The 25,711-nt window shown below is 51.8% G+C and overlaps 1 protein-coding gene across 1 annotated transcript; it reads left to right on the forward strand.

Annotated features, from left to right (window-relative positions):
* Positions 1-6,882: 6,882 nt before the first annotated feature.
* CDX1 (caudal type homeobox 1) lies at positions 6,883-23,813 on the forward strand. Its single transcript, XM_020885380.2, has 3 exons — positions 6,883-7,327; positions 21,849-21,994; positions 22,812-23,813. The coding sequence occupies exons 1-3, from the start codon at positions 6,883-6,885 to the stop codon at positions 23,016-23,018; spliced, it is 798 nt and encodes a 265-aa protein (XP_020741039.1). The 3' UTR covers positions 23,019-23,813.
* Positions 23,814-25,711: the final 1,898 nt, after the last annotated feature.

A 25,711-nucleotide genomic window follows, 5' to 3' on the forward strand; every position in this document is an offset into this window, starting at 1 on the left:
GTCCCACACATTGGCACAGTCATCTTGGATGTCAGGGCCTGAAGAGCCCTAGAGTGCCTCCATCGGACAGGCACAGACACTGAGGCCCAGAGAGTGGAGGGGCTTGCCTGAGGTCAGCAGGGACAGAAGGGGCCGGGAAGGCAGGACTCCTGACTCCCAGTGCAGTGTCTTTGCATCTTGCACACCCTGAGCAGGTCGGTCCTTGTACCTAAAAGCGAGGGAACCAAAAGAGGCACACAGAGGACACTGCCCCTCCCCCTCCTGGACACTCAGCGCAGTGGCTATCTGGTGGGGCAGAGGGGCCAGTGGGGACTTCAGGCCATATTCCCACCCTAGATTCCTAGAACTGCTCTTGCTGGGCCAGGCTGTCACCACCAAGGCTTGACAGGGTCCCCGGAGATAAGGGCTTCAAGACCTTGCCCATCTCAGCCTCTCCCCAGCCTCCAGCTGGCCTTGGTCTTAGGGCCCCTGGGAACAAGGGTGTGTCCTTCTGGTACACAGATAGCTCACAGATCATCAGACCAAGAGGGCCCACAGAGGCCACATACCTCCCTCTCACTGGGTCTACTGAGGCCCAGAGAAGGCTAGAATCCTCTTAAGGGCACACAGCAGGTCTGGAGTGGGACCTCTGACTCTCAGGTTCTCTGTTTCTCTCAAACGATGCAAGTTAGTGGAACGCCTACTCTGAGCCCTACCTTCATAGAGCTCATAAACAAACACTAAGGAAACCACAAATTAATAATATAAAAATTATGACAAGGACTTCCCTGGCAGTCCAGTTGTTAAGACTCTGTGCTTCCACTGCAGGGGGCACAGGTTTGATCCCTGGTCAAGGAACTAATGTCAAGGATCTCACATGCCACACCAAAAAAAGAAAAAAAATGATGAAAGAAACAGAGAATAACAGGTTGGATATAGAGGTTCTTGTTTAGGTAGGCTAAGACTTCTCTGGGGAAGACATATTTCAACTGACATCTGAGGTTAAAGGGCTACATACAATGCAGGGGCAGGAACAGTGTTCTAGACAGAAGAAACAGCATGTGCAAAAGCTTGGAGGCCAGAAAGAGCCTGGTATGTGTGAACAGGAAGAAAAGCGTGGTTGAGGCACAGAGAGGGGACATAGTGGGGTATAAGGTTGGAGAGGTAGTAAAGTTTGGCCTTTGTCCTGAGGGTCAGCAGGGGCCAGTGCAGGATTTTAAATAGGAGATCGATGGGATTATGGTGGTACATTGAGGAGGATGGGCTAACAGGGGCAAGAGGTGAGGTGAGGCGAGGCAGGGGGCTAGTGGGGAGGCTATGGTAGTCGACTATGAGCTGACTGTCCCCACCCTGACTCTGTCCATCCCAGAGGCTGGAGGATGTTCCAACTAGGAGTTGGAACTTCTCAGTCCTAGTCCATGCTTGACCTCTGACTCACAGAGTGACCTTCCTTTCCCGGCCACTGTATCTCCTCTGAACAACGGGTCAACACAGTGCTCCTTCGGATGAGCACATTCCGCCCCTGGACCTCTGGCTCAAGTGTCCCCTCTGCTCCCTAAGTAGCTGTGTGCTGGAGACTGTCTCCCTCCCCTACACCTCTCGTTTCTGCAGGAGGAGGGGAATCAGCACATCTTGTGTCACGGTGGAGACTGAGCCCCCAGTGAGCCTTTGAGTAGTTCCTCTCAGAGCCAGCAGGTGGCACCCCCAGCCTCCGGAGGGGGCAGGAGGTGGGGGGGACCACGATGAGAGGGGAGATAGAGGTGGGGAGGGGCTCCCAGGAGCCCCAGCACACACCCATGAGCCTCACACCTGTCCCCTGGAGGTGGGCAGAGGTCGCCATCCCCACTTCCACCTCAGGAACAGCTCCGAGAGGGAGAGTTACTTGCCCAAGGTCACAGAGTGAGGTTGAAGCTGGGCTGGGACTGGGGAGCAATCTAGGTAAGCCTCCTGCTGGTCCTGGTGCCCACCAGTTTCTCTTTAGGCAAATCACTTCCAACAGGAAGCTGGGCCCAGAACCTCTTCTCTTTCAGGGCCATAAACCTGATTTAAAAACCAAGTTATCACCAAGATCTTTATGAGGCCATTGTCTCTGCACCCCACCCCAGAAGGCCCTGGTTGGGTGTGTAAGAGCAGCCCAGAGGGAAGACTTCCAGAGGGAAGAGGGGCCCAGTAAACAGCCGCTCCCAGAGATAAGGGGCTGTCACAGAGGAAGAGGCTGCGACGTGGGGGTGGGGGCTCTCCTGCTACACAGGGTCTCAGTGCCACAGCCAGATGGCTGTCCAAAGCAGCCAGCCCCCAGTGGTACCTTGGGGACACTGAGGCCCAGGGAGGCAAGGGTTCAAGGTCACATCGTGAGTCAGAGGCCAAGGCAGGGGGAAGACCTGTGATTTCAGGCGCCCAGCTTCAAAGTTTTAAACAAGGTTATAGTGTCCTCTTAACATGTAACATGATGGGTAGTTTAAGTCTCTGATTGAGGGGTCCACAGAGGGGTGAGGGTGGGGGGTAGCTGAGGCTCTTTTGCATGAGGAAGCCAGAAGAGGAAGAAGAACTAGGTATTTGTTTAGGCAAAACCCTGGGTGGGAAGGAGAGGCGCATACAGACTCACTATCCTTCCAGGCAGCTCAGCTGGAGAGGAAAGAGAAACTTCCAGACAAGCCCCTGACCTGCTGTGTGGGCTCAGGCAGGTAACTTCACTTCTCCGAGCTCTAGCTGCTTCATCTGCAAATCAAATTGGGGATAAGAATGATCCTACCTTACTGGGTTGTGTGAGGATGAAATGAGATTAATACATGCAAACAACTTGGTATGATGCCTGGCACTCCATAAATAATGATGCTTTATATTATCATTTACCAATTATTTACCTATTTATATTTATTATGCATTATTTATTAATGCTCAACAAGTAATGATGCTATTGTTATTATTATTTCAGCACAGGTGAAAGAGTAAACACTGCAACCTCAGAAAGATTAAGTGAAAGGGTGCTGAGCTGGGCATCAGAAGACCTGGGTCTGAATCCAGTACAGTGCTGACTTGCTGAGGGAACCTGGAAAAAAAAAATCCCTGCTTTCTTTAGGCTTCTGGGCCTCAGTTTCTCTATCTGTAAAAGGAGTGAGTTGGAGGATCAGCCGGGCTGGCTGAGAAGCCCTCGGGTACTTGGGCTGGGCAGCAAGAAAGGCACCCAGCTTCTGTGCCCAGCCATGTGTCACTCTGGCCAGACACCTAGCCTCTTCATGTTTTCTGCCTCCTTTCCTCATTCAGCAAATGAGGCCAGCTTGTCCCACCAGTACCCAGGGCTCAGGAAAGAACAGGCCCAAGATGGGGTGATGAAAAGATGGGGAGAGGCCTCTCCAGGAGATGTCTGTGGAGGCAGGCACCCCCTGCCTCCACCCTGGGAGAGGATGGCAATGAGGGGGCCATGGAGCCCTCCCCCCATCCCCACGCACCCCCAACCCCAGGCCTCAGGCCTCCCTGACTCTGCTCTCTCCCTGGCTAGCGAAATAGTCCCTGCTTTGCCTGGAAAGTCCCCCCTCCCTCAGCCACCACCCAAGTCCTGAACACTTCATCACTCCTGGACCCCTGCCCAGCTTCCCTGTAGCTTTTGGGCTTCCCGCCTCTCCTCTGGCTCATTCTCCACACACCAGCCATAGCCCCCTTCCCACCAAGCAAAACCCTTGATAACAACCTCCTCTATCCCTCATCAAGCTTGTTCTGCCAAGCCTTGCTCTGTCTCTCCCCACACTCATCTCTTGCCCCTGTCTTGTGCCCCTGCCACCATCACTGAACTCCAAATCAGTCTTTCAGTTCTGGAAGACCACGTGTCCCCAGCGTCAGCCCCTCTGCTCACACTGTCCCTCTGACCACAGTGCCCTTCCCTGCTCCCCAGGGCCCTGACTCATATGTCACATCCTCTTGCAAGACTTCCAAGTCTCCTTCCCTTGGGAGAACTCTCTGGATTCCTGGCTCTCTCCAAAATGTAATTTTATCCTTATTTGTGATCATTTGATTCATACCTGTTTCTCCCCCTTCCCATTCTGTAAGCACTCCAAGGACAGAGCCTCACCTAGTACCTAACACAATGTCAGCATAAAGGAGGAGTGTTAATACACATTTTCCAAACATATGAACTGCCTGCAATGCAGGCGATTGCCTGCAATACAGGAGACCCAGGTTCAACCCCTGGATAGGGAAGATCCCCTGGAGAAGGAAATGGCAATCCACTCCAGTATTCTTGCTTGGGAAATTGTATGGACAGAGAAGCCTGGCAGGCTACAGTCCATGGGGTTGCAAGAGTTGGGTACAACTTAGCAACTAACTACCACCAAACATAGGAATACACGAACAAATGAATTCCTATACCTACTTCCAAACTTTAAGCCTTCCATCTAGCTCTGAGGTAACATATTCTTGGAATCAGAGGGCACCTAGAGGGCACCAACTTCCTCACCTCCCAGGATAGGCATCCTGTAAGCAGCATCCCTGACTGGGGACCGCCAACAATCACTTGCGTACCTTCTGTGATGGTGAACTCACTCTCACAACAGTCCTTTCATGACAGATGGCCCCTTAGAGAGCACTTTATTATGGAGGAGTTGAAATCTGTCTGCACCTGCAGCTTTCTCTCTCAGGTCTTAGGTCTGCCCTGTTTCTTCCTCAAACTCAGACTTTCGAGCCACCCTCCAGGTCTTTTTCCTGCAGTCCAGTCTAAGCAGTGATGGTTACACCAGCTCAGAGAACAGAGCCCAGTCCTCTGGGGTGTCTTCTCCCTTCTCTGTGTACTTCCCGGTTGCTCACCAACCCCTTGAAAGATTGGGTCCTGGGTTCAGATGGCTTCTGAGCAAATCATCCCCAACACGTCCACTTCCTGACCTTCCCTGCTGAAGCTGTAGGGAGCTCATCCATGTCAGCCACAAACCAGGAAGCCCTCTTTCCTCTCTTCCATGAACAGCATTCATTTTGCTGCATAGACCTGGGCACAACCCTTTTCCTTTCTGGATGTTGGTGCTTCCCTCTGTACAATGAAAAGAGCCCCTCCAAGCACAAAAGGGCATCCTGGGCTCACTGTCCCTCACTGGGTTATGGTATCCATCAGAGTCCCAGAAGGACAAGATTCTGACCAAGATCAGCCTCATGGCTGAGACACCGGTGCAGTCACGCAGGGCCCAGTGTTTAGAAGGGTGCCGCGCTTGGCTGTGCACTCTGCGGCTACCATTTTGAAATTTAAAATGAGTTTTGAACAAGGAATCTCACATTATTTTGCACTGGGCCCTGTGAACTGTATCCTCATCCTGACATATCTTTCTAGTCCTGAAATGATGCTGACCTGCCCTGGCTAGTGTGGCAACTCAAGGGAGGGACAAGCTATTATCTATTCAAGATAAGACTCTGATTCCACCTTCGGGGCCACATGTCCTTGCACATTTAGGGGGCTCCCAGGAAACACTGGAGGATCAAACCCCATAAGGGGTTTTTTACAGGCCCTCTGATCCAGAGCCCTGTTATTCATGAATCTTCCCCCAAACCCTCAGTTTCGCTCCCCACTCTCAGTTCACTAATGGTCTCTCAACTCTTTACCCTCACCGCACCCCCACCCCGCCACATCATAGCTCTGAAATGTTTGACAGTCTTTAATTGGGTAGGATGGGGGGGAGATGCATGAAACATTTAAAATCCAAGAGGTCCCCAGCTATAATAATAAATGGATTAGGGCTTTAGGATAAACCAACTATTAAAAAGACATTTTTTAAATCAATTGAAATACTCTGAATGTGAATGGGAGTTAGATAATACACCAAAATTTGCGTTAAATTTTGTTAGGTTTGATAATAGCATATTATGTAAGAAAATGTCCATGTGTTTTAGAGATGCATGCTGAAGTATGTAGGGATAAAATGACACGATGTTGGAAATTTGTTTTAAAATACTTTAGCAAGAAAAGGGAGGTGAGTCAGTTAAATAAGTGTGGCAGAATCTTGATAATGGTTGAAGCTCATGACAGGTCTATAGTGATTCACTCTACAATTCTACTTTTGTGTGTACTGGAAACTTCTCATTAAGACGAAGGTAGGGGTGGGGAGGAGGGAGGGCGTAGTCAAGAGAATTGTGAAAGGCTCACCAGAATATCTCTAGAAGAATGCTCCTACCCGACTTCTGTGAGAACTTCCTCTGCAGCGCAAACTCAGGTGAACTCCCCAATTGTTTGCAAACTCTTGTATGTGCATATGTGCATTTCCCCCAGGGGAAAAACATCCACAGCTTTCAGGAGAGACTAAGAGGGGTCGTGACCCCTGCTCCCCCCCCAAAAGATTAAGGACCCGCTACCTTAAAGACGAGAACCATGTTTGAAGTCAGCGGTTCCTCCCTTTCACCTCAAACTCTTCCCTACCGACTGCGCCACAGGCCCGGTGCGTCTGTGTGACGCTAACCTGCAGTCCCCCCACTACCACCACTCAGATCCCTTTTCTTCACCTGTAAAAGGGGGCTGCGGAGAGGTCGGTGTGGCGGCAGCGAGAACCAGCCGCGGGGAGGACTAGCCCCCAAGGCCGCTAGGCCGGGGCCTTGCAGAGGCTCCCATACCTAGTGATGCCTCGATGCTCGCCGGGATGCGCCCTCCGCGCCCCCACCCTCTCTGGCCCCAGAGTCCACCTCCCGCTTGGGGCGGCAATTTGTCTCCTTTTGAACCCCCCGCCCCCGACGGGTTTCCCCCTTTGATTCGCGGCCTGGAGGCTCCCCCCGCTTTGAAATGCAAAGCCGCCGCGGCTGGGGCGGCAGGCGGCCCGGAGCTATAAAAGGCCTGGGTGGGGCGGGCGGCAGCAGGGCTTCAGGTGTGCAGTTGCTCGTCGGGGCAGCCGGCTGCGGCGGCTCCAGGGCCCAGCATGCGCGGGCGGCCTCGCGGCCACCATGTACGTGGGCTATGTGCTGGACAAGGATTCCCCCGTGTACCCCGGCCCCGCCAGGCCCGCTAGTCTCAGCCTGGGCCCGCAAGCCTACGGCCCTCCGCCCCCGCCCCCTGGACCCCCGCAGTACCCTGATTTCACCGGCTACTCTCACGTGGAGCCGGGCCCCGTGCCCCCTGCAGCCTGGAGTGCGCCCTTCTCTGCGCCCAAGGACGAATGGGCTGCTGCCTACGGCCCGGGCCCCACGGCTCCCACCGCCAGCCCGGCCCCGCTGGCATTCGGGCCCCCTCCGGACTTTGGCGCGGTGCCCACGCCCCCGGGGCCTGGCCCGGGTCTCCTGGCGCAGCCCCTCGGCGGCCCAGGCACACCTTCCTCACCCGGAGCGCAAAGGCGGACACCCTACGAGTGGATGCGGCGCAGTGTGGCGGCTGGAGGCGGCGGTGGCAGCGGTAAGGATCCCTCTCTCGCTCTGGGCCTCCGAATGGCTCCCCTGGGCGCCAGCAGGTGCTGTCTGACCTCTGCCGTGGCCCTGCTTGGGTTCCAGAATGTGGCCCCCGACCACTCTCCCTGGAGGCTGTTCTCTCAATTTCCCCCTTCTGAATCCCGGCCTGCCAGAGCATTGGAAAGCACAACCTGTCTTTCCCTGTAGGTAGGGAAACTGAGACCCAAGCAATGAAGAAAGACGCCCTGTAGGAACTAAACACAGGTCCCCAGACCTTTATCCCTGCGTAAACTTTTGGCAGCACTGGTCCAGGTGGTCATCTGTTCCTTGCACCCCTATCCCAGCCTCCAAGCTGCAAGCGCCCAAGGGACATGCACTATATGTGTACACGCACAAGTCACTTTCCTTTCCAGGTCTCAGTCCCCTATCCATATAATGAAGAGATTGGCGGGTCATATCCTTTGGGCTAAAAAAGAGCCTTCTTTGGTTACATCGGTGGTGATTGAGGGTCCCCACCTTACCATCCAGGGCTCTCCCTGAACTCTTGACCCTGGGGGAGGGGACAGCAGCAGCAGTTGGGAAGGTGGCTACTGTTTGGCTCCTGAGCCTGTGAACCTCCTGCCCCCAGGCAGGCCTCTCGGATCCACCCTCTTCAAAGGCAGGGGAGAGGGCAGGACAAAGGCTCAGCTTTAATAGGGGGCGGCCTGACCTCTTTATAGGTCCCCCCTTTGTCATGTAACAGGCTGGGCCTTGGCTCGGTAGTGACTCCTGTCGGCCGGAAAGTGAACATGATACCCCATTGTCCTGACTGTGTTTGGCCTGTCCTGACAAAGGCCACCTGGCCTTAGGGGCGGGAAGTTGGCCTGCCCACCCTTTGATGTCCAGCCCCTCCTCCCCTTCCCCCAGCTGGGAGTGAGCCTGGGCCTTCCCCGCCTCCCCGCCCTCTCTCTCTTCACCCCCATGTCCCCCCACACGGACAGCTCATCCTGGGGCAGATGCTGCGGAGGGGGTGATCAGCAGCTACAGGTCTGACTGCAACTGTACCACCTCCTTGAGAGTCCCCGGGATGCAGAACCTCCTATCTGCCTCCAGAGGCCTCAGAGGACTGAGGTTTCTGCTGCCGCTGTGCCACTTATCTCTGCGGCTAAATAACAGCTAATTCTTACAGAGCACCTACTAACAGAGCAGGCGCTGACCTAAGATCTTTTCATCCTTCTAACTTTATCACCCCCATTTTCAAGACGAAGAAACTATGGCATAGAGAGATGACAAAGTAGGGCATATATACTTATACTTTTGTAACCAGTACATGGTGGGGCTTGGATGTGACCAAGCCTGTGCTCTAATCCTCTCAACAGAGTCCCTTAAATCAGCCATCTTTTCTAGGTCTCAGTTTTACCAGCTGTGACATGAGCGAGAAGGGTCTTGTACATTTGTTTGAGTTACAAAAGGCCTCCTTTGAAAAATGTGGTGGAAGGCATAAATGTTCTCCCTAGGAAAAAATAAAAAGTGTTTTCTAATTGGGCAGACAATTTCAGGGGTTCCAAAGGTCCCTAGAAGCTTTATCCATAAACCTCAGTTGATAATTTTACCTTAGATTATATGAGAGAAAGTGTCTGGGGCCACAGACACTTGGGGTCCTGCGGTTCTGTGTCTCTTCTCTGAAGAAGAAAGTCCACTTGTCCTGCTCCTTTATTCCAGTTGCTACTTCCTGCTCATCAGCCGACTATGGAGATGGATGGGGAGGTTCTCCAGGGGCCTGTGGCGGTCAGAGAACTGGCAGGAGCCCTGAGGCGCTTCCAGGCTGTGTGATGTCAGGCAAATCCCGGCTCTCTGGGCACTGGAGCTGCCAAACCCGGTTCGGCTCTGGTCTCAAAAGTCATCTGGAAACTGTTGCCCTGGGCACATTGGAGGCCTGGGAGTAACACTGCCCAAAGGCAAACATTCTTTCACTCTCACTCCCAGAAAGTAGAAGGGTGGGCCAAGGGAGGTTTGGGGGTTCCCAAGGAAAGTGGCCACCCCTGGAGCCAGGCGAGAACCACTCTGCCATTAGGAAGCTGGAAGCTGCCTGTCCACTCAGGTGGCATCTGAATCTGACCAGTGCTCTTAAGGCGAGGGCAGAACTGGGTTGAGGTTACAGACCCTCCCTGAGAGAGGGGCCAAGCCCCTTTCCTCTTTGGCCTAGTTTGTCCCTCTGGGGAATGAAGATCTGGGGTCTCCAGGGGTGTTTCCTGGGTAACATGTTGTCTGGAACAGCAGAGGGTAGGTCAGTGCATGCCATCCCCCCCCCCCGACCCTGCCAGTGCTGCTGGTCCCCGATCTGATGGTATCCTTCCTGCCCCTTCCTTGCCTTCTGTGCTTCTAGCATTCTAGAATATCTGACTGGACAGTTAGAGACCAGACATACAGATGGGAAACTGAAGCCTGGAGATTGTAAGGGAATGTTCTGGTTTCACACAGGTGGAGGCTAGGCTGGGGTATATGTTGGATGAGTCAGTTAAAAATTTTCTGATGGCTTCCCATTATATTTAAGGCAAAATTTACACTCCTTCCTGAGGTCTACAAAGCTATATGTACTTCTACAGGCAAGTCTTATACATTTTCTGTATTCCCTCTTCCAGGAAAACTCTTGCCCCAGACTCTTTGCAAGCTGTCTCACCTTTCAGGTCTTACTTAGCTTAATGGCCACCTCCTCAGAGAGGTTCTCCATGATGTTCTGAAGTCGGTGCCTCCCCCACATACCCGTTGATAATCTTTGCCTTGTTTCCTTCAGAACATTAACTTACTTACTTGTGTGTTTGTGTGATGTCTATTCCCACACCAACCCACCAAGGTAAACTCCCATGAAGTCCAGAACCATGTTTATTTGACCCATGACTGTGTTTTCCTGATAGCTCTGTTGGTAAAGAATCTGCCCGCAATGCAGGAGACCCCAGTTTGATTCCTGAGTCAGGAAGATCTGCTGGAGAAGGGATAGGATACCCACTCCAGTATTCTTGGGCTTCCCTTGTGGCTCAGCTGGTAAAGAATCTGCCTGCAATGTGGGAGACCTGGGTTCAGTCCCTGGGTTCAGAAGATTCCCTGGAGAAGGGAAAGGCTACCCACTCCAGTATTCTGGCCTGGAGAATTCCAGGAACTGTATAGCTCATGGGGTCGCAAAGAGTCAGACATGACTGAGCGACTTTCACTTCACTGCATTCCAGGCACCCAGCTCCATGTGTGGCATTTAGTAGGTGCTCAATATTTTCTGTTGAATGAATGAACAGGGCAAGTGTCTGAAGGACAGTAAGACAGCTCTGGGAAAACAGAGGAGAGATGAGATCTAGACCTGGAGATGGGACCCACAACTGTCCAGCTGAGCTGCTCATGCCAGTGGTGGAAGCCTGGTTGCCCCTTTCTCCCTATTCCATGGACGGTCAGTATTCTGTCCTTACCCAGGGAATTGGCGGAGCTGAGACTGGGACTAAGATGCCAGTTTTACCTAAGGAGAAGGCAGCAAAGCTCAGGAAGGTGTGGGAGAGACTATTATTGTTGTCCATAAATAAAATATTAACCAGTTCTGAGTGATGACTGTCACTTGACTGAGGCCAGGATGGTAAATGACTGCAAGCGGCTCTATTCTTGTCTTCCCCTTTTGCATCTATAAATGTTTTCTTTAGGAATGTTATAAATCATCCTCTGTCAAAGGTTCAGTCTCTGATGCAGTATCAATAAATAGTTTTTCACAGGTTAATGGCCCATTGGTGTGGCTGAAGTCCCATACAAGTAGGGAAATGTCCACTCAGATGATAAGACTTGTAGCAGGGTTTGGATCTTGGTCCAGCCTCTTTAGCTATCAGACAGAGAAACTGAGGCCTATGGAGGGGATGAACCCTCCTTCCCCCACTACGTTCCAGGCCTTCTCCCTTGGCTTATTGCCACAGCCACCAACCTGGACTCTCACCTTCAGCCTCTCCCCAATACCCTGCTGCTGCTGCTGCTGTTTAGTCGCTAAGTTGTGTCCAACTCTTTGCAATTCCATGGGCTGTAGCCCACTAGGCTCCCCTGTCAGTGGGATTTTCCAGGCAAACATATTGGAAGGAGTTGCCATTTCCTCCTGCAAGGGATCTTCCTGACCCATGGATCAAACCTGCATCTCCAGTGTCTCCTACATTGGCAGGCAGATGCTTTACCACTGAGCCACCTGGGAAGCCCCCCTACTGCCCTCGATGTTCTCTAAACCAGGGGTCTCCAACCCCCTGGTACTGGTGTGTGACCTGTTAGGAATGGGTGGCACAGCAGGAGGTGAGTGGTGGGTGAGCAAGCAAAGCTTCATCTGCCATTCCCCATTGTTCACATTATCACCTGGACTATCCCCCAGACCCATACTTGGAAAAATTGTCTTCCGTAAAATCAGTCCCTGGTGCCAAAAAGTTGGAGGGGGGACACTGTTCTAAACCACTACTGGATTTACCTTCTCAAAGCTCATCCCCTGCTCAAGAGAATCCCATGGCTCCTCACTGCCATGGAATTGCCCTTTCGTTTTATACCATCCAATTGCTGTAATGAAAACTCAGCCCCATTTCAGAGTCCTCTTGAGAACCAGCCCCAACCCACTCTTGAAACCACTTTTCCATTAGTTTGTTGAGATACAGAAATGCTTACCTGGGACGGTTAAGACTCCAGCTTCAGAGCCTCAAGCCTGGAATTGTATTTCTGTTAGAAGCTGCATTATCTGCAGTCAAATTGATGTGGATCATTTCTCTAAGCCTCAGTTTCTTCCACTGTGATATCAAGATGATAACAGGATTACACCTTGAAGCAATGGTTCCTGTAAAACACAGCCCTGAGCCTGGCATACAGTAGGTACTGAGTGTACTAGTGCCTGTGACTATCGATCTCTACCTGTCATTAGCAGGTACATGAGAGCACATACCTCATATTCCCTGCCTCTCTAGTGTGGGTTCCTTGACCTGAACTGTCCTCCTCTGTCTTTACCAGGTCAAATGCTGCTTCTCCAAGGCCACCTCCTCTAGGAAGCCCTCCTTGGTTCCCTCCCCTCCCAGCACTGTATCAGATCCTTGTTTGAACATTTATCACTGACTGTCTTGTTGATCTCTGCCATCTACCATCTGTTATCCCCTCAAGGAACAGTCCTAGTCAGTCTCATCCTCCTCCTCATGCCTTGCACATAGTAGGAGCTCATGATAAAGCTAATAACTGTGATATCAGCTGATTCTCTACCACGTGCCAGGCATTGTGTCAAAAACTCCTCATGGGTGATCTCATTTAAGTCTCATAATAACTGTAAGAGGTGTGAGGATCTATTGTTAGCTTCATTTTTACAGATAGAGTTAATGAGGCTGGGAGAGGGTAAAGTGACTTGCCAAAGCTCACACAGCCAGGTTTGCTGCTGCCCAGGGTTCAAAGCTAGCCTCTACAGCCTGACGACCAGCTATCAGATGAGGCAACACACTCAGAATGGGAGCCCAAGCCCCTCTCCCCATGTGCATTCCAGTCCAGGTGGGGAAAAGGAGGCCAGGCAGTGATGAGCTGTAAGAGGCTGAAGGGGGAGGATGGGCACAGCAGGCTGTTTAAAACCGGTTCTCCAGGCAGAAGCTCCATTCGACACCTCGTCTCTCAGATGTAGCTGGGAAGGGGGGAATGACCCAGTTAGAAGGTGGCAGAAGGCTTTTTTTGGTTGGGTGTTTTCCCCCCACTTTAAAGATATTGCTGCCAAGAGCTTGGGGAATTGTTCTGAAGGACGAAAACAGCTTTATTAGCTGCAAGCCTCTCTTATTGGTGGGGATTATCTTAATGAGATGCCCCTCAAGTTTCTGTCCCAGAGTTCTTGGGACCTGGAAACAACATATATGTCTGGAGTCAGGTCCATCACCATGTTAAGAGGCTAAGCCCTCCCCCTGCCATACTTGCCCCTCAGCCTTATAGGGGTGCCCCACAAAGACCCCCCCAGCATCAACAGAGAGAGGGAACAGGTGTCAGTGGAAGCCAAGACTGACCCTCCAGGCTCCGATGTCTTCCCACTGCTCTCAGAGTCAAACCCAAGCCCCTCACTCTGGGGCTCAAAACCCTGCTGGCCTCTTCAGCCTCCTCTCTCGCCTCTCTCATTCATTCATGAGGCAGGAGGTGGTGCTAGTCTCTGAGTCTTTCTTCTGTTCTGCTGGGTGCTGGGGATTCCTGCCAGGGCAAGGCACATGGGGTGCCTCGGGGGTCTGGCCCTCTGTTGCTGCTCTCTCTGCTTTAGGGCCTTTGCACATGCTCTTCTGTTTTCCTGGGATATTCTTCCCCGTTGGTGGCATAGAGACCTCCTTCTCAACCATCAGATCTTGGCTTAGATGTCACCTCCTCCAGGACACTTTCCTCAAGCTAAATAAAGTAGGCTCTCTGCCCCCTGCCACCCCACCCCCACATCTTAATCATAACTGTAAGAGGTGTGAGGTTATGCTCTGAGCTCCATGCTTCCTTCCCTTCACACTGATCACAGTTTGTAACTATTTCTTATGCTGGTTTGTTTTTAATCTACCCCCCACCCCTGAAAGTGGGAATGAACCATTTAACAAATAAGTACCAAGCACTTCCCATAGTAATAATAATATGCACTACCATCTATTGAGTACTCACTATTTTTCAAATGCAAGTATTTTTGACCCCAGAACAACACATTTCTCTATTAGAGTAGTGGCTGTGACTAAGGCTGTGCAAACAGTGGAGTTAGACAGAAGGATGTCCTTTGGAGGTTAAGCCAACCAACTGATGGATGGGATGTGGGGAGCGGGGAACTTGCCACCTAGGCTTTTGGCCTGAGTGTCTGGAGGAGAGGGGCCATTTACTGTGAGGAGAAGGCCAGGAAGCAGTGAGTCTGTGTTAAGTTTAACAAGGATTCATCAAGTACTCACTGTGTGTATCTGGCACAGTTGTAGAACCAAATGAGCAAGATGCATGGTCTCTACCATCATGGAGCATGTAGGGAGCCAGGAACCAAGGGGTAGGGGTTTGCTAAGGTCCCTTAGTGAGCATGAAAAGGGCTGGGGTCCACAGCCCCTCCCTCCCTGCACCTCTGCCCCAGATGTGATTCTTCGGGACCCACACCTGTAGACAATTAGGCAGGGACCTTGCCTCCAGACCAGAGAAGGATGGCCAGGGTAGGGCAGAGGCCTGGAAACTCCACCAGGAGACAGTTGAGAGGCTGTAGGTTGTTCAGCCCAGAAGACAGAGGGATGCAGTTGCTGCTTGTAACTCTCAGAAGGGCTGTTCTAGGCCAAAGGTGCCCCCTATTTCTGGTGCCCCTTGTGGAAAATCCTGGGAAGAATATAACTGTGTGGTGAACGCAAGGACAGGCTGCTTTGCAGATAGTCCAAGCAGTCGGGTTAGGTATATGCTATGAGGGTGTGGGCATCTGGACTTTGCTGGGAGTTTGGTCTAGCTGTGTTGTCCAATAGAACTTCCTGTAATGATGGCTCTGTATCTATACTGTCCAGTGTGCTAGCCATGAGCTACACGTGTCCACTGAGCACTTTCTATGTGGCTAGCATGACTAAAAAACTGAATTTTTAATTCTATTTAATTAATTTCAATTTAGGTAGCTACATGTGGCTAGTAGCTGTCATATGGGACAGCGCAGGAAAATTCCTCTCCAGAGCTCCTAGAACGGTAATCCATTCCTGATGTGCCCCTTATTCTCCACTGAGGATTCTCTTGCCTCTTTTGTCTCTGCAGTCATCATCTTTTTGTCTCTGCATCATCATCTTATTCCTTCTGTTCCTCCTCCTTTCCCTCTTATCCCCCCTCCTCCCTTCCCCTCTTTGTTTTTCTCCACTGTCACAGATAGCTTTTATTAATATCTTGTTAAATAATACCTTGTTAAATACATGATCACATCTACTCTCCACAGCTTCCATGTCTGAAGGAAGTATTCCTGTCCTCATTTCACAGATGAGTAATGGGATTCAGAAATGTTCAGTGGCTTGCCTTGGTTCCCACTGCTAGCCCACAGCCGGGCTGGGTTAGAACCATCAGGTCTATTTGACTGAACTTTCTGTCCTCTTCACTGCCTCCCATAGCCAAGTCAGACTGGGGACCTCCTTGAAGAAGACGGGTGAGGGGAAGATGCAGAGGCAGCCTGGGAGGAGGAGGGGGCGGTGCTGACTGAACTTATTGCCTAGGAAGGAGGGTGACAGGGGTGGAGAAGCTTGCCTAAACCTGCAGGGGCCCTGAGTGTGGCTGGTCTGGCCATCCTCTCATCTCACCCCCACACCCATGCTAGCCTCACTCCTGCTCCAGGAATGAGCAGGAGTGAATGAGGAATTGTGTTAGAGCAGCTAGGACTGGCAAACCAGCCAAAACAAGGACTAATCATGGGCCCAATAGAGAGCGCCTCATGGCCCAGGGAGGCTATCCATCCATCATAGAACTGGGCAGCAGAAGTCCACCCACTGGTCATGCACATGGGGAAATGGGTCCAAGCTGGACATCACATGTCCAGCTGGTAGCCCAACCAGACCGCCCCACCCCCAGGCAATGTTCTTTGCCCTGCAGGCCCCCATCAGGCAGCATTCCTCCTTCTCTCAAGGGATCCCTCCAACATCCGCTTCTACAAATAGCTCAGTTCAGCTTGTTGTCTCCATAGCTCTTTGCCCTTTGCAAACTGCTTTCACATCCATTTTGCTCCCCAGGGGGAAGGGAAGCCCAAAGAAGTTCAACCACTTGTTAAGTCCATTAGCTAAGGATGCAGACCTGGGCCCAGGTCCTTAAGGATGGGCTCAGAGCTACAGAGAAGTTCAGAATCTACAGGGCCCTGGGAGCTGACACCCAACCTTCTGCTGCTGCATAGGAGAAACAGGCCCAGAGGGGAGAAGGGACTGATTTATGGCCACATAGGTGGCACAGCACCGGGACCTACTTACTCCAGCTGGTGATTCAGAACCCCCTCTGGTCAGCTTGTTAAAGATGGCAGAGAGACTAGGATGCAACAGGCCTGAGAGCTTGTGAATACATATTTTTAACAAGCATCCACGCCTGTCTGTGTGCATTTCTTTGTGTCTGTGTATATCTGTTGGGTGCGGGGGATTTTGACGTAAAGCCAGTGGGGTTGGACCACACAGAGAGGGGTCATGGATTTGTGTTCCAAGCTCTGAGGGCCAGAGCTGGCAGTGTCATCCCTCAGGGCCACAGACTCAGCAGGAAGAGGTCAAAGGAAGTGCTGACCCAGAGGCCACTTGATTTTCTGGGAGCCACCAACTCCGCCCTGGGGGCAGAGGCTGAACTCTGTCCCTGCCTGGCCCAGGCTGGATGAGGAGGCCCCACTGCAGACTGCCAGGCTCCTGCTCGCACCCTCCAGCTGGGCAGACTTTGTTTCTAGACTCTCAGACAGGGAAATCAGTCTTAGAATTCTTTCAGCAATAATAACAAATATAATCAGAGCATCAACAAACATTGGGAGCTTCATGTTTCCAAGTTGGAAGAGACCTTATAAATAAATGGTCTCATCCAACATACAATCCATTGCTTAGATCCATTTCCCAGCATCCCTGCCATGTGGTTATCCCACCATGGAAATCGTTAGGATCTACCTTTCCCTGCATGCCTACTATGTGTTCGGTATATGCTAGGCATCATTCATTCATCCATCTCAAGTGATCCCCTATATACTCGGGGTGAGAGTTAATTATGGGAGACCTTACACTGGGTGATAGGTTCTAGTGCTGTTTCTAAAACTAGACAGACCTGGGTCTGTCTCCAGGTCCCACCTGCAGATGTGCAGACCTTGCTGGGCCTCAGTGTTCTCGTCTGTAAACTGGGGCTAACACCTACATAGCTTCATAGGTTGTTGGAGATGTATACAAAGTTCTTGACACATGGACATATTGGCTGTTATTAGAATAATTATCGCCATTTTCTAGATAGAGAACACGAGGCTCAGAAAGGTAAGGTGACGGTCCTAGATCACCCAGCCAGTGAGAAGCTGGACAGCAAGCCCTACAGGCCTGCCTGCCCAAACAACCACATGTCATGGTCACATGGAGAGCGATTCAAGTATCAAATCCCTGAGCCAAATTTTTGTCCCCCTGAGTCTGAACTTCTGGACCAGAATCTGTGCTTTTAAAAGGCTTCTCGGGCATTTGAGGCTGCTGGTCAGGAGTCAGGACACTTAGCCTGAAGCTTCCCAGGGCCTCTGCTGTGCATGCTTTAGGGGTGGGGAGCTTGCTAACCTCTATGCATATGGATGGACCATTCCTAGCATCCTACAACCAGAGCAGAGAGAAAGACTCTCATTTGGAGAGTTATCCAAGGCTCTTCTACTCCCATGCTTCACCCCTAAGAGCTGGTGGGGGGGACTCCCACCCTCTCTCCCACCTACGTGCCCTGGCATCTGGCCCAGAGGGTTATTCATTAGGTGACTGGGAGTGGCCTGGCCCCCATCAGACACCTGTTACAGGAGTCCGGACTTCCCTCTTAGGCCCAGTGTCCCAAAGGCCTGTAAATCATTCATCCTGGGCCCCCTCCCTGCCCCACCGCTGTCACGCACCTCCCTGCTCTCTCCCTCCTGGGCCCCCAGGGTGGCACAGGTGATAACAGGAGGGGAAAGGAGGGTTGCTCACAGCAGTGGGGAGTTCTGGCCCAGAGCTGGGACTGGAGCCCAGGGTGCCTGATTGTCATTAAAAATACAAATTCACATCTTCGGGGGGTAAAAATGCAAAGACCCCAAAGACTCCCTCCTCCCTGTGGCTCCCCAGGCTTCAGTCCCTTCTCCAGGCAGCCCCATGCTGGCTTCCTGTATATTCTTTCAGAAAGAACTCTATGGGTGTACAAACATGTTTGAGTGTGTGTGTGTATTCCATTTTTATATGAAAATAGTAACATACTATTTATACCATTTTGCCTTTTTAAAAACATAATGTTTTTAGAAATTGCTCCATATTGGCACATACAGAGCTTTATAATTTCTTCTTAATGACTGCCTAATGATCCTCTCCATGGATGTACCATCTCTTAACCAGTCCTGACTCACAGACATGTACATTGTCCTTACTTTTGTGCTATCTGAAACAGCTACCTCTCTGGGCAGTTTTCTGTGGGATCACTCCCTGGAAGAGGGATTCAGGAGTCAAAGGGCATGTGCATGTTAAATGAGGCTGAGATCAAAGTCGGGCTCCAAGGAGGACATTCCCATTATCACCCACTGGCCAGTAGATGGGACTTTCTGGTTCTTGGACCACACAGTGTGATTTCAAACATTTGGTTCTTTGGCAGAGCCATTTTCTCAGCAGTAAATTGTGTGCTTTGAGCAACTTCCCCAGATAGAAGTTGGTCAGTAGGTTCCTGAGCCCACCAGCCCCTCTCTTGGGTCCAGGAGGCTGTAACAGGTCCTGAGTCTTCACTGGCAGTCTTGCTAGAGGCGCAACTATGCAGAGAGGAGTAACTATGCAGCCAGAACCCCATCTCTTGTCTAGTTCCTGCTGCCCCCAGAGTTGGGGGAAAGAGCCCAGGCTGGAGGTCAGAAAACCTGAGCCCAGATTGATACCACTACCAGGCAGGATGACCCTCAGCAAGTGCCCTTTGCTGAGCGTTGACTTCCCCCATCTATGAAATGGGTGTAATGGATCCCCACTTGCTCATCAGGGAGGATAGGAGTGAGGGTTGGATGCCTGAGGAAAAGGATGTCTTTATAATCTCTCAGACTGAGGTCTGGGTGGGTAGGAAGCCTCCTCTCCCTACTGCCAAAACTGAGTCTTTTGGGCATTTTCAACCTGAGGGCCATCCAGCCCCCACCAGGACTTTTGGGGATCTGCCCTCACCATGGTCTGGACCCTCCCTTTCAGAAATACAAGTAGACCATGGGTCTGCAATTTGAGCTTCTAGTGCCAGTGCTTAGAAGGCCATAGAGCAGGCTCTGTGGACCCCAAATCTGGTGGGGTGAGGACGTATGCACTACAGCAGGAGCTGCAGGCCTGGTAACTGCCTGGGGCTTCAGTAACCCTGAATGTACAGGGAGTTTGGACTAGAAGAACTCAAGGCCTCTCTTATTTGGACCTCTGACTGCTGTATAACCATTCTGAACATCAATATCTTCGTCTATAATGTGGGAGGAGACTGAACTTCTATGACCCTTTCTGGCTTTGGCCCAGTGAGCCCAGCAGGGCTGTGGGTTCAGAGATCTGCTGGGTTCCAGCGGTGGTGGCATTAGGCAGAATTGTTTTTGAGCTGGCGTTGGATTTTCTAGGTCAAGAAGGGGCCTCATTTGGAGCCAAGGCCTCAGCGGCCACTCCCTGGTCCCTTTCCTGGGTTAGGCCTGGCTGAGGGCCGAGGCTGTCTCGTGCTGTGTCGGGCAATGGGCTGAGGTCAGTGGTTGTGGAAGAGTCCAGTGTGGTTCTGCTGCTCTGGCAGGAAACTCAAGGGAAAGAGCCCAGGAACATCTGCTGTCTCCTGTTCTCCACAAACCATTTGGCTCTTGGGAAGCCCAGCAGTGTCCTGCCAAGCTGTGTGGGCTGGGTGGGGAAGGCGGAGACTGGAACAGTGTGGGGGGGTAGTTAGCGCAGGGGTGCTGAGGAACAGGCAGGCCCAAAGCGGGGACCACGGAGATGAAGGTCAGGTTGTTGTGGGGGCATCTGGGTGAAGTGGGAGGGGGTCGATGGTTATTCAGACCGGCCAGGCCCTGGTGGGATGCAGGGGTGGGTCTGAAAATGCTTGCGTGTGCCTCCTGATCATAGCCACGTGCCCAGTTTCTTACAAAAGGACACTGGTATTGAGACAGGCCCTCATAGCAGCCCAGGCCAAGCATGACTCTTTAATAGTCTCTCCAGACAGACCTCTGATCCCAGCCCAAAAGAGATCCCTGACATTAACCCATCCAGTTCCTAGTCCAAGGCTGAGTCTCATGTGGAAGCCAAGCTACCACCTTCTTTCTCCTGAGTTATGGCAGGTCTCCCCACACTTCCACCATCTCACCAGTCTGTTCTCTATGCAGCAGCCAGAGGCATCTTAAAACCTACATCAAACCTCATGTCTCCTCTGCTTAAAACCCTGTAATGTCTCCTGTCGCAGACAGAGCAAAGCCCAGGGTCCTTTCCATGGCCTGTGGGCCTTGCATGACCTGCCCACTCCTTCTGCTCATGGCATCCTGGGCACACCAGCCTCCTCACCGTTCCTCCCTCTTCAGACAGCAGGCACGTCCCCACCTCAGGGCCTTTGCACCTACTGTTCCCTCTGCTTGGGCACCTCTTCCCCAGACAGCTGCATTGTTCTTTCCCTCACTTCCTTTAGATCTTTGCTCAAGTTCCCCTTCAAGGTAAGGCCTTCATGGACCACTCTGTTTAAAATCATAGCTTCTCTCCTCCCTAAATTCCCAGTCCTTCTTTTTTCTCTGAAATACTTTTCATCAATTAACATAACAAATAATTTTCGTATTTTTAAATTTTTACTCATCTCCCTCCACTAGAACCTAAGCTTCATGAGGGCAGGGACTTTTAATTTTGCTCACTTCTGTCCCTGGGACTTGGCCCACAGCAGGAACTCTGTAAATATCTGTGGGCTGATCTGAGCACTCCTGTGTGTGTCTGGGCTCAGGCTGGAGTGTGAATGGCTCGAAGCAGACCAGCCCCTGGCGTGCAGCTCCAGCTCAGGGCTTGTGTCTAGAACCAGGGTCTTTTGAGGAACCTGACAGATCCTGGGGAACAACCTTCTGTCTGATTGTTTGGCCAGCAACCAATTGGCATTCAACAGGAATTGAGGAACATATACCCCAGGGTAGTTCCTGAAAGCTTCCTGCTTCCAGCCCCTTCCTGCTTTCTCCACCACAGGAGAGAAGAGCAGCCGACGTCTCTGTCTCAACCTACCTTTGCTGCCAGGTGTTCCTCCAAGGATCCCCGAATAAGAACCACCTGGGGAGCTTGTGAAAGATGCAGGTTCCACCCCAAGGCTTTCTAGTCTACATGCTCAGTGACGCTCTGGAAGCTGTGTTTTTCACAAGTTCCCCATGTGTCTGTGTGCAGCCACACCTGGGAACTGCTGCATAAAAGCTGGTGGGCCTGGCAGTCAGAGTAGGACTCTGGGTCAGCAGACCTGGCTGAAACCCCACCTTCACCTGCAGCTTCCTGGGTAGCCCTGGGCAAGTTGCATCCTGTCTCTGAGCCTTGTGCTCAGTCGCTCAGATGTGTCCGACTCTGTGATCCCATGGACTGTAGCCTGTCAGGCTCCTCTGTCCGTGGAGCAAGACTACTGGAGTGGGTTATCATACTCTCCTCCAGGGGATCTTTCTGACCCAGGGATTGAACCCACATTCCCTGCATCTCCTGCATTACAGGCGGATACTTTGCCTGCCTGCTCATGCCCATCTGGGGTCCCTAACACTGATGTGCTTGACTCAAGAACAGTGCTTGACTCCCAGGTTGGGAGTCTCCAAGCCTGATTGTTACTCTTTCAGCGTTCTTCTTCAGGGGGCCTGGATTGCCCTTCCTCCTGGGAGCCCTGCCTTGCCCTTTTGCAGGCTCCTCTCCCCACTCATCTCTCCTCCTGGCACTTCTGCTTCTCAGGTAAGACCCGGACCAAGGACAAATACCGCGTGGTTTATACCGACCACCAGCGCCTGGAGCTGGAGAAGGAGTTCCACTACAGCCGTTATATCACCATCCGGAGAAAATCAGAGCTGGCCGCCAACCTGGGGCTCACTGAACGGCAGGTGTGTAGGGCCCCTACTTCAGCTGCAGGAGCAGTACTGCGAGTCTGGCCTCCAGGCTACCAGGCAGATTATGGAGCTCAGTCAAGGGAGAACAGAGAGGTTGTCTCCTGGCCATGGTCATACAACAGAACAGGGACTGAGCTGCTGCCATAAATCCCCTGGCCAATAAAACCCAATACCCCTGGGCACCAATAGGGGGATAGGGGGTCTGATTAATTATAGGCTACAGGGGGCTTTGATCAGTGCTGTTTAAATCCAGAGGAGGGAGCAGTCACAGGGAACACAGGGAAGGCTTCCTGGAGGAGGGATATTGGAGCATGGCTTTGGAAAGTGGAGAGGAAGAGGGTTACAGAAAAAGTTGTCTTAAGAGTAAAGGAGCAGGGGTGGAGGGGTGGCTGTGGGGTTGGGAGGGAGGCTCAAAAGGGAGGGAATACATGTATACTTATGACTGACTCATGTTGTTGCACAGCGGAAACCAACACAACATTGTAAACCAATTATCTTCCAATTAAAAATAAATAAAATTTAAAAATTAAAATAAAAAGTAAAGTAAAAGGATGGAGGAACTGCTGCAACTCCTATATATTGCCAGGCAGAATAATATTACCAGTACCTCAGAAAAAAAAAAAAGGCAGGGGAACAAGTTCCAGAAGGGGAGAACATGTTCAGGGTACATGAACGGTTGGGGTAGCTGGAGCCGGAGGGAAGCCCCAAATGCCACATTAAGAAACAAGAGCTCCGCTGCACTCTCCCTTCCTCTTGCTCTGTCATTCAGTCTCCACACCGCCCGCCCCATCTCTGTTCTCTGACTCCACAGGTGAAGATCTGGTTCCAAAACCGGCGGGCCAAGGAGCGCAAAGTGAACAAGAAGAAACAGCAGCAGCAGCCTCCACAGCCACCCCCACCAGCCCATGACATCACCCCCACCCCAGCAGGGCCACCCCTGGGGGGCCTGTGCCCCAGCTCAGCCAGCCTCCTGGGCGCCTCCTCCCCAGTGCCTGTCAAGGAGGAATATCTTCCATAGCCCCTTGACCAGCCTTGTGGGCTGGGGGCCTTGAGGACTCAGGTGCTGGGAATGTGGCTCCTGTTGGGGCCCAGGAATCTGAGTCCTAAGCCATGCCACTGACCTTCTGAGTAACCCTGGACAAATCACCCACCTACTCCCTGCATCCCCTGGGCCCACCCGCGGAGTGAACCTGTTGAATAGGACCGTTTCCCTCTTTGGTGTTCTAGGCCTCAGGGGGATAAGGGCGCCTGGGGTGGGAAGTCTTCATCCCCAGGGGGCTAGGTGAGGAGGGGCTAGCTCCTCCTCCATAGGCTCAAAGGTGGGAGGCTGTTGTAGGGACCAGACTCCTGGAGAAAGGAGATGGAATCCAGAGAAGATGGCTTGCAGACCAAGACCTGAGGGGGTCCAAGGGAAGGGTGTCAGCCACCACCTGCTTTTTCCTGCAGGCTCACGTCTACCTGCCCCCATAATCACATGCCTCGAACCCTCTCCTTGCGGGATGCAAAGCACAAAGCCCGCAGGATTGAGCCTGGGCAAGAGATGACTGTCCTCTCTGAGCTACACAGCATATCTCCTCACACCCATTCTCAGTGGAGTTTCCAGATTGTGGGGAGGCCTCTGAAGGGGACATAGGGGCAGAGTCTACCCTACCAAGTTTCTACCATCCCACCAGGCTGTCCCTTGGGGAGCAGGCCTCAGAGAGCCCCCAGAGGACTTTCTCTGAACCAAACAGACCTCACAACTGGGCAAGTGTGTTGCACAGAGAATGGAATCTCTTGGATGCAGCGTCAAGAATAAATTTCTTTTTCTCTTTTTAAAAATGTATAAAAATCATTATACATAGCATGAAAATATTTAAAAAGTGTAAATTTTCCTCATCTTTCTCAGCAACTGCATAGTCCCTCCTAGTCTCTGCAGGCCTACAACAAGGTCACCTTTAAAACACATTTGAAAGATCAAACACGGCATCATTAGAGTAAGTCTATGAGACTATGTCAAATTTTAAGTCCATTTTGTAAGCAGAATCATCAGATTCAATCTTTCAGTCTTTTGAATTTTTCAGATACTCAGGGATTTCTCTTAACAGATGACATTCATTGAGCACTCCCACGTGCCAGGCATAGGGAATGCACACTCCTTGCCCCCAGAATTCCCAGTCTGAGCTATGCTTTAGGTATCAGGGGAGCAGAGCATCCACGGAGTCCAGAGAGAGCTCCCAGCTTATCTTCGAGGGTCTGGAAGGCTTCCTAGAGAAGGTGATGTTTGAAGTGAGGCCTATAGGACTAGTGGGTGTTGTCAAGCCAAGAAGGAGGAATGGTTTAAAAAAAAAAAAAAGGTTATGAGCAACATGAGCTTGAAGTCTACTTTTTTAGAAACTCCTGAGAAAAGCTGCTATTTTCAGCTCCCTTTCAGAGGTGGAAAGGAGTCTGTTGCCTGGGGCCTTCACTCCCTAGAGGGTTCCGGTGCCAGCTGCCTGCCCCTCTGTTTACTGTTCTGGGAGGTGGCCCAGCCATAAAAACTGTATGCAGTCTGCCTGCCTGCCCTTTGCTCCTGGGGCACATGACAACAATGCTCGAGGTGGATCCAGTCCCCACATGAGTCCCTGAAGAGCAGAGGCTCTTCTCTCTCCTTCTTCTCCTCCTGGTGGCCTGGGAGGCATCATGGCTTAACTGAGGATGGCGGACATCTAAGGCATGGGGACCTGGTGGAACCAGGGGAAAGGACCAGGCTTCCAGGAGCAGAGGAAGAAGATTGGTGGCAGAGTGGTTAGCAGTGATTGAATATAGTTTTCTGACCTTCAGAAACATTTGCTGTGTGACCCTTGGGTAATTGCTTCCCCCGCTTTGAGCCTCATTTCCCCATCTGTAAGACAAAGGAGCTTGTTTATCACGGGAAAAAAATGACTGCGGTCAAGTAAGTTTGGGAAGTCCTGGAGACTCAACCCTTCTGGGATAGTCACAGTGGTGCATTAACACATCAAAGACTGACAAGTCCCACAGCAAAGAAACCCCCTGAATTTTCTTTAATCCAGCATTCCTCATGCTTCACTATCCAGGAGACCCCTACTGGCATCTACCAGCACCCCACAGAACACTGTGTGCTCTGGAGTGTGGGGCTGGAGGGCCACACTTCAGCTGTGACTCAGTGTTTAGTTAGCAAGATTTTGTTGTCACAAGGCCTGGACTCCAGCTTGGCTACTTCCAAGCTGTGAGACTTCAGGCAAGTTACTTAGCATCTCTGAGCCTCAGCATCCCCATGTGTCAAATGGAAATAAAATACTCTAAGCTGTCTCAGAATTGTGTTTAGCACAGGGCCTGACATGCAATAAGTCCTGTGTTTTAGCCACCTCCTCCCAGGGTTGCTATATCCTAGGGTGAGATGCTGGCAGGCCTGACTGATGCTCTAACTACCCCTGCCCCCGGAGCTGAGGACAGATCGTGGCTGGGAGGATCTGAGGCAGGACAAGCCTGTCCCCAGCTACAGGAAGACCTCTGTGGGGCTGGAGGTCAGTCACCAGGCCTGGCAAGCTGGGGGAGTTGCAGCTGCTGTCTACTGGAAAGTCAGGGGGTTGGGTGAGACCCACAGGTTGGGCAGGCCATCACCTGTCAACCGCTGTTTGAGCTTCATGGAAAAGGAAACTTTGATCTAAGACAACTTCCAAGCAGTGTCTTGAGCTGCCATGTGAGGTAATACATTCCCTGCCGCACAGA

The sequence above is a fragment of the Odocoileus virginianus genome, chromosome 3 (assembly GCF_023699985.2).
Source record: "Odocoileus virginianus isolate 20LAN1187 ecotype Illinois chromosome 3, Ovbor_1.2, whole genome shotgun sequence".
Classification (NCBI taxonomy): Eukaryota; Metazoa; Chordata; class Mammalia; order Artiodactyla; family Cervidae; genus Odocoileus; species Odocoileus virginianus.

Excerpts from the sequence above, each read along its gene's own strand:
- CDX1 (XM_020885380.2), top strand. The coding sequence starts at position 6,883 with ATGTACGTGGGCTATGTGCTGGACAAGGATTCCCCCGTGTACCCCGGC. Across the intron at positions 7,328-21,848 it reads TGGAGGCGGCGGTGGCAGCG|GTAAGACCCGGACCAAGGAC; the intron begins GTAAGGATCCCT and ends TCTGCTTCTCAG. Across the intron at positions 21,995-22,811 it reads TGGGGCTCACTGAACGGCAG|GTGAAGATCTGGTTCCAAAA; the intron begins GTGTGTAGGGCC and ends CTGACTCCACAG.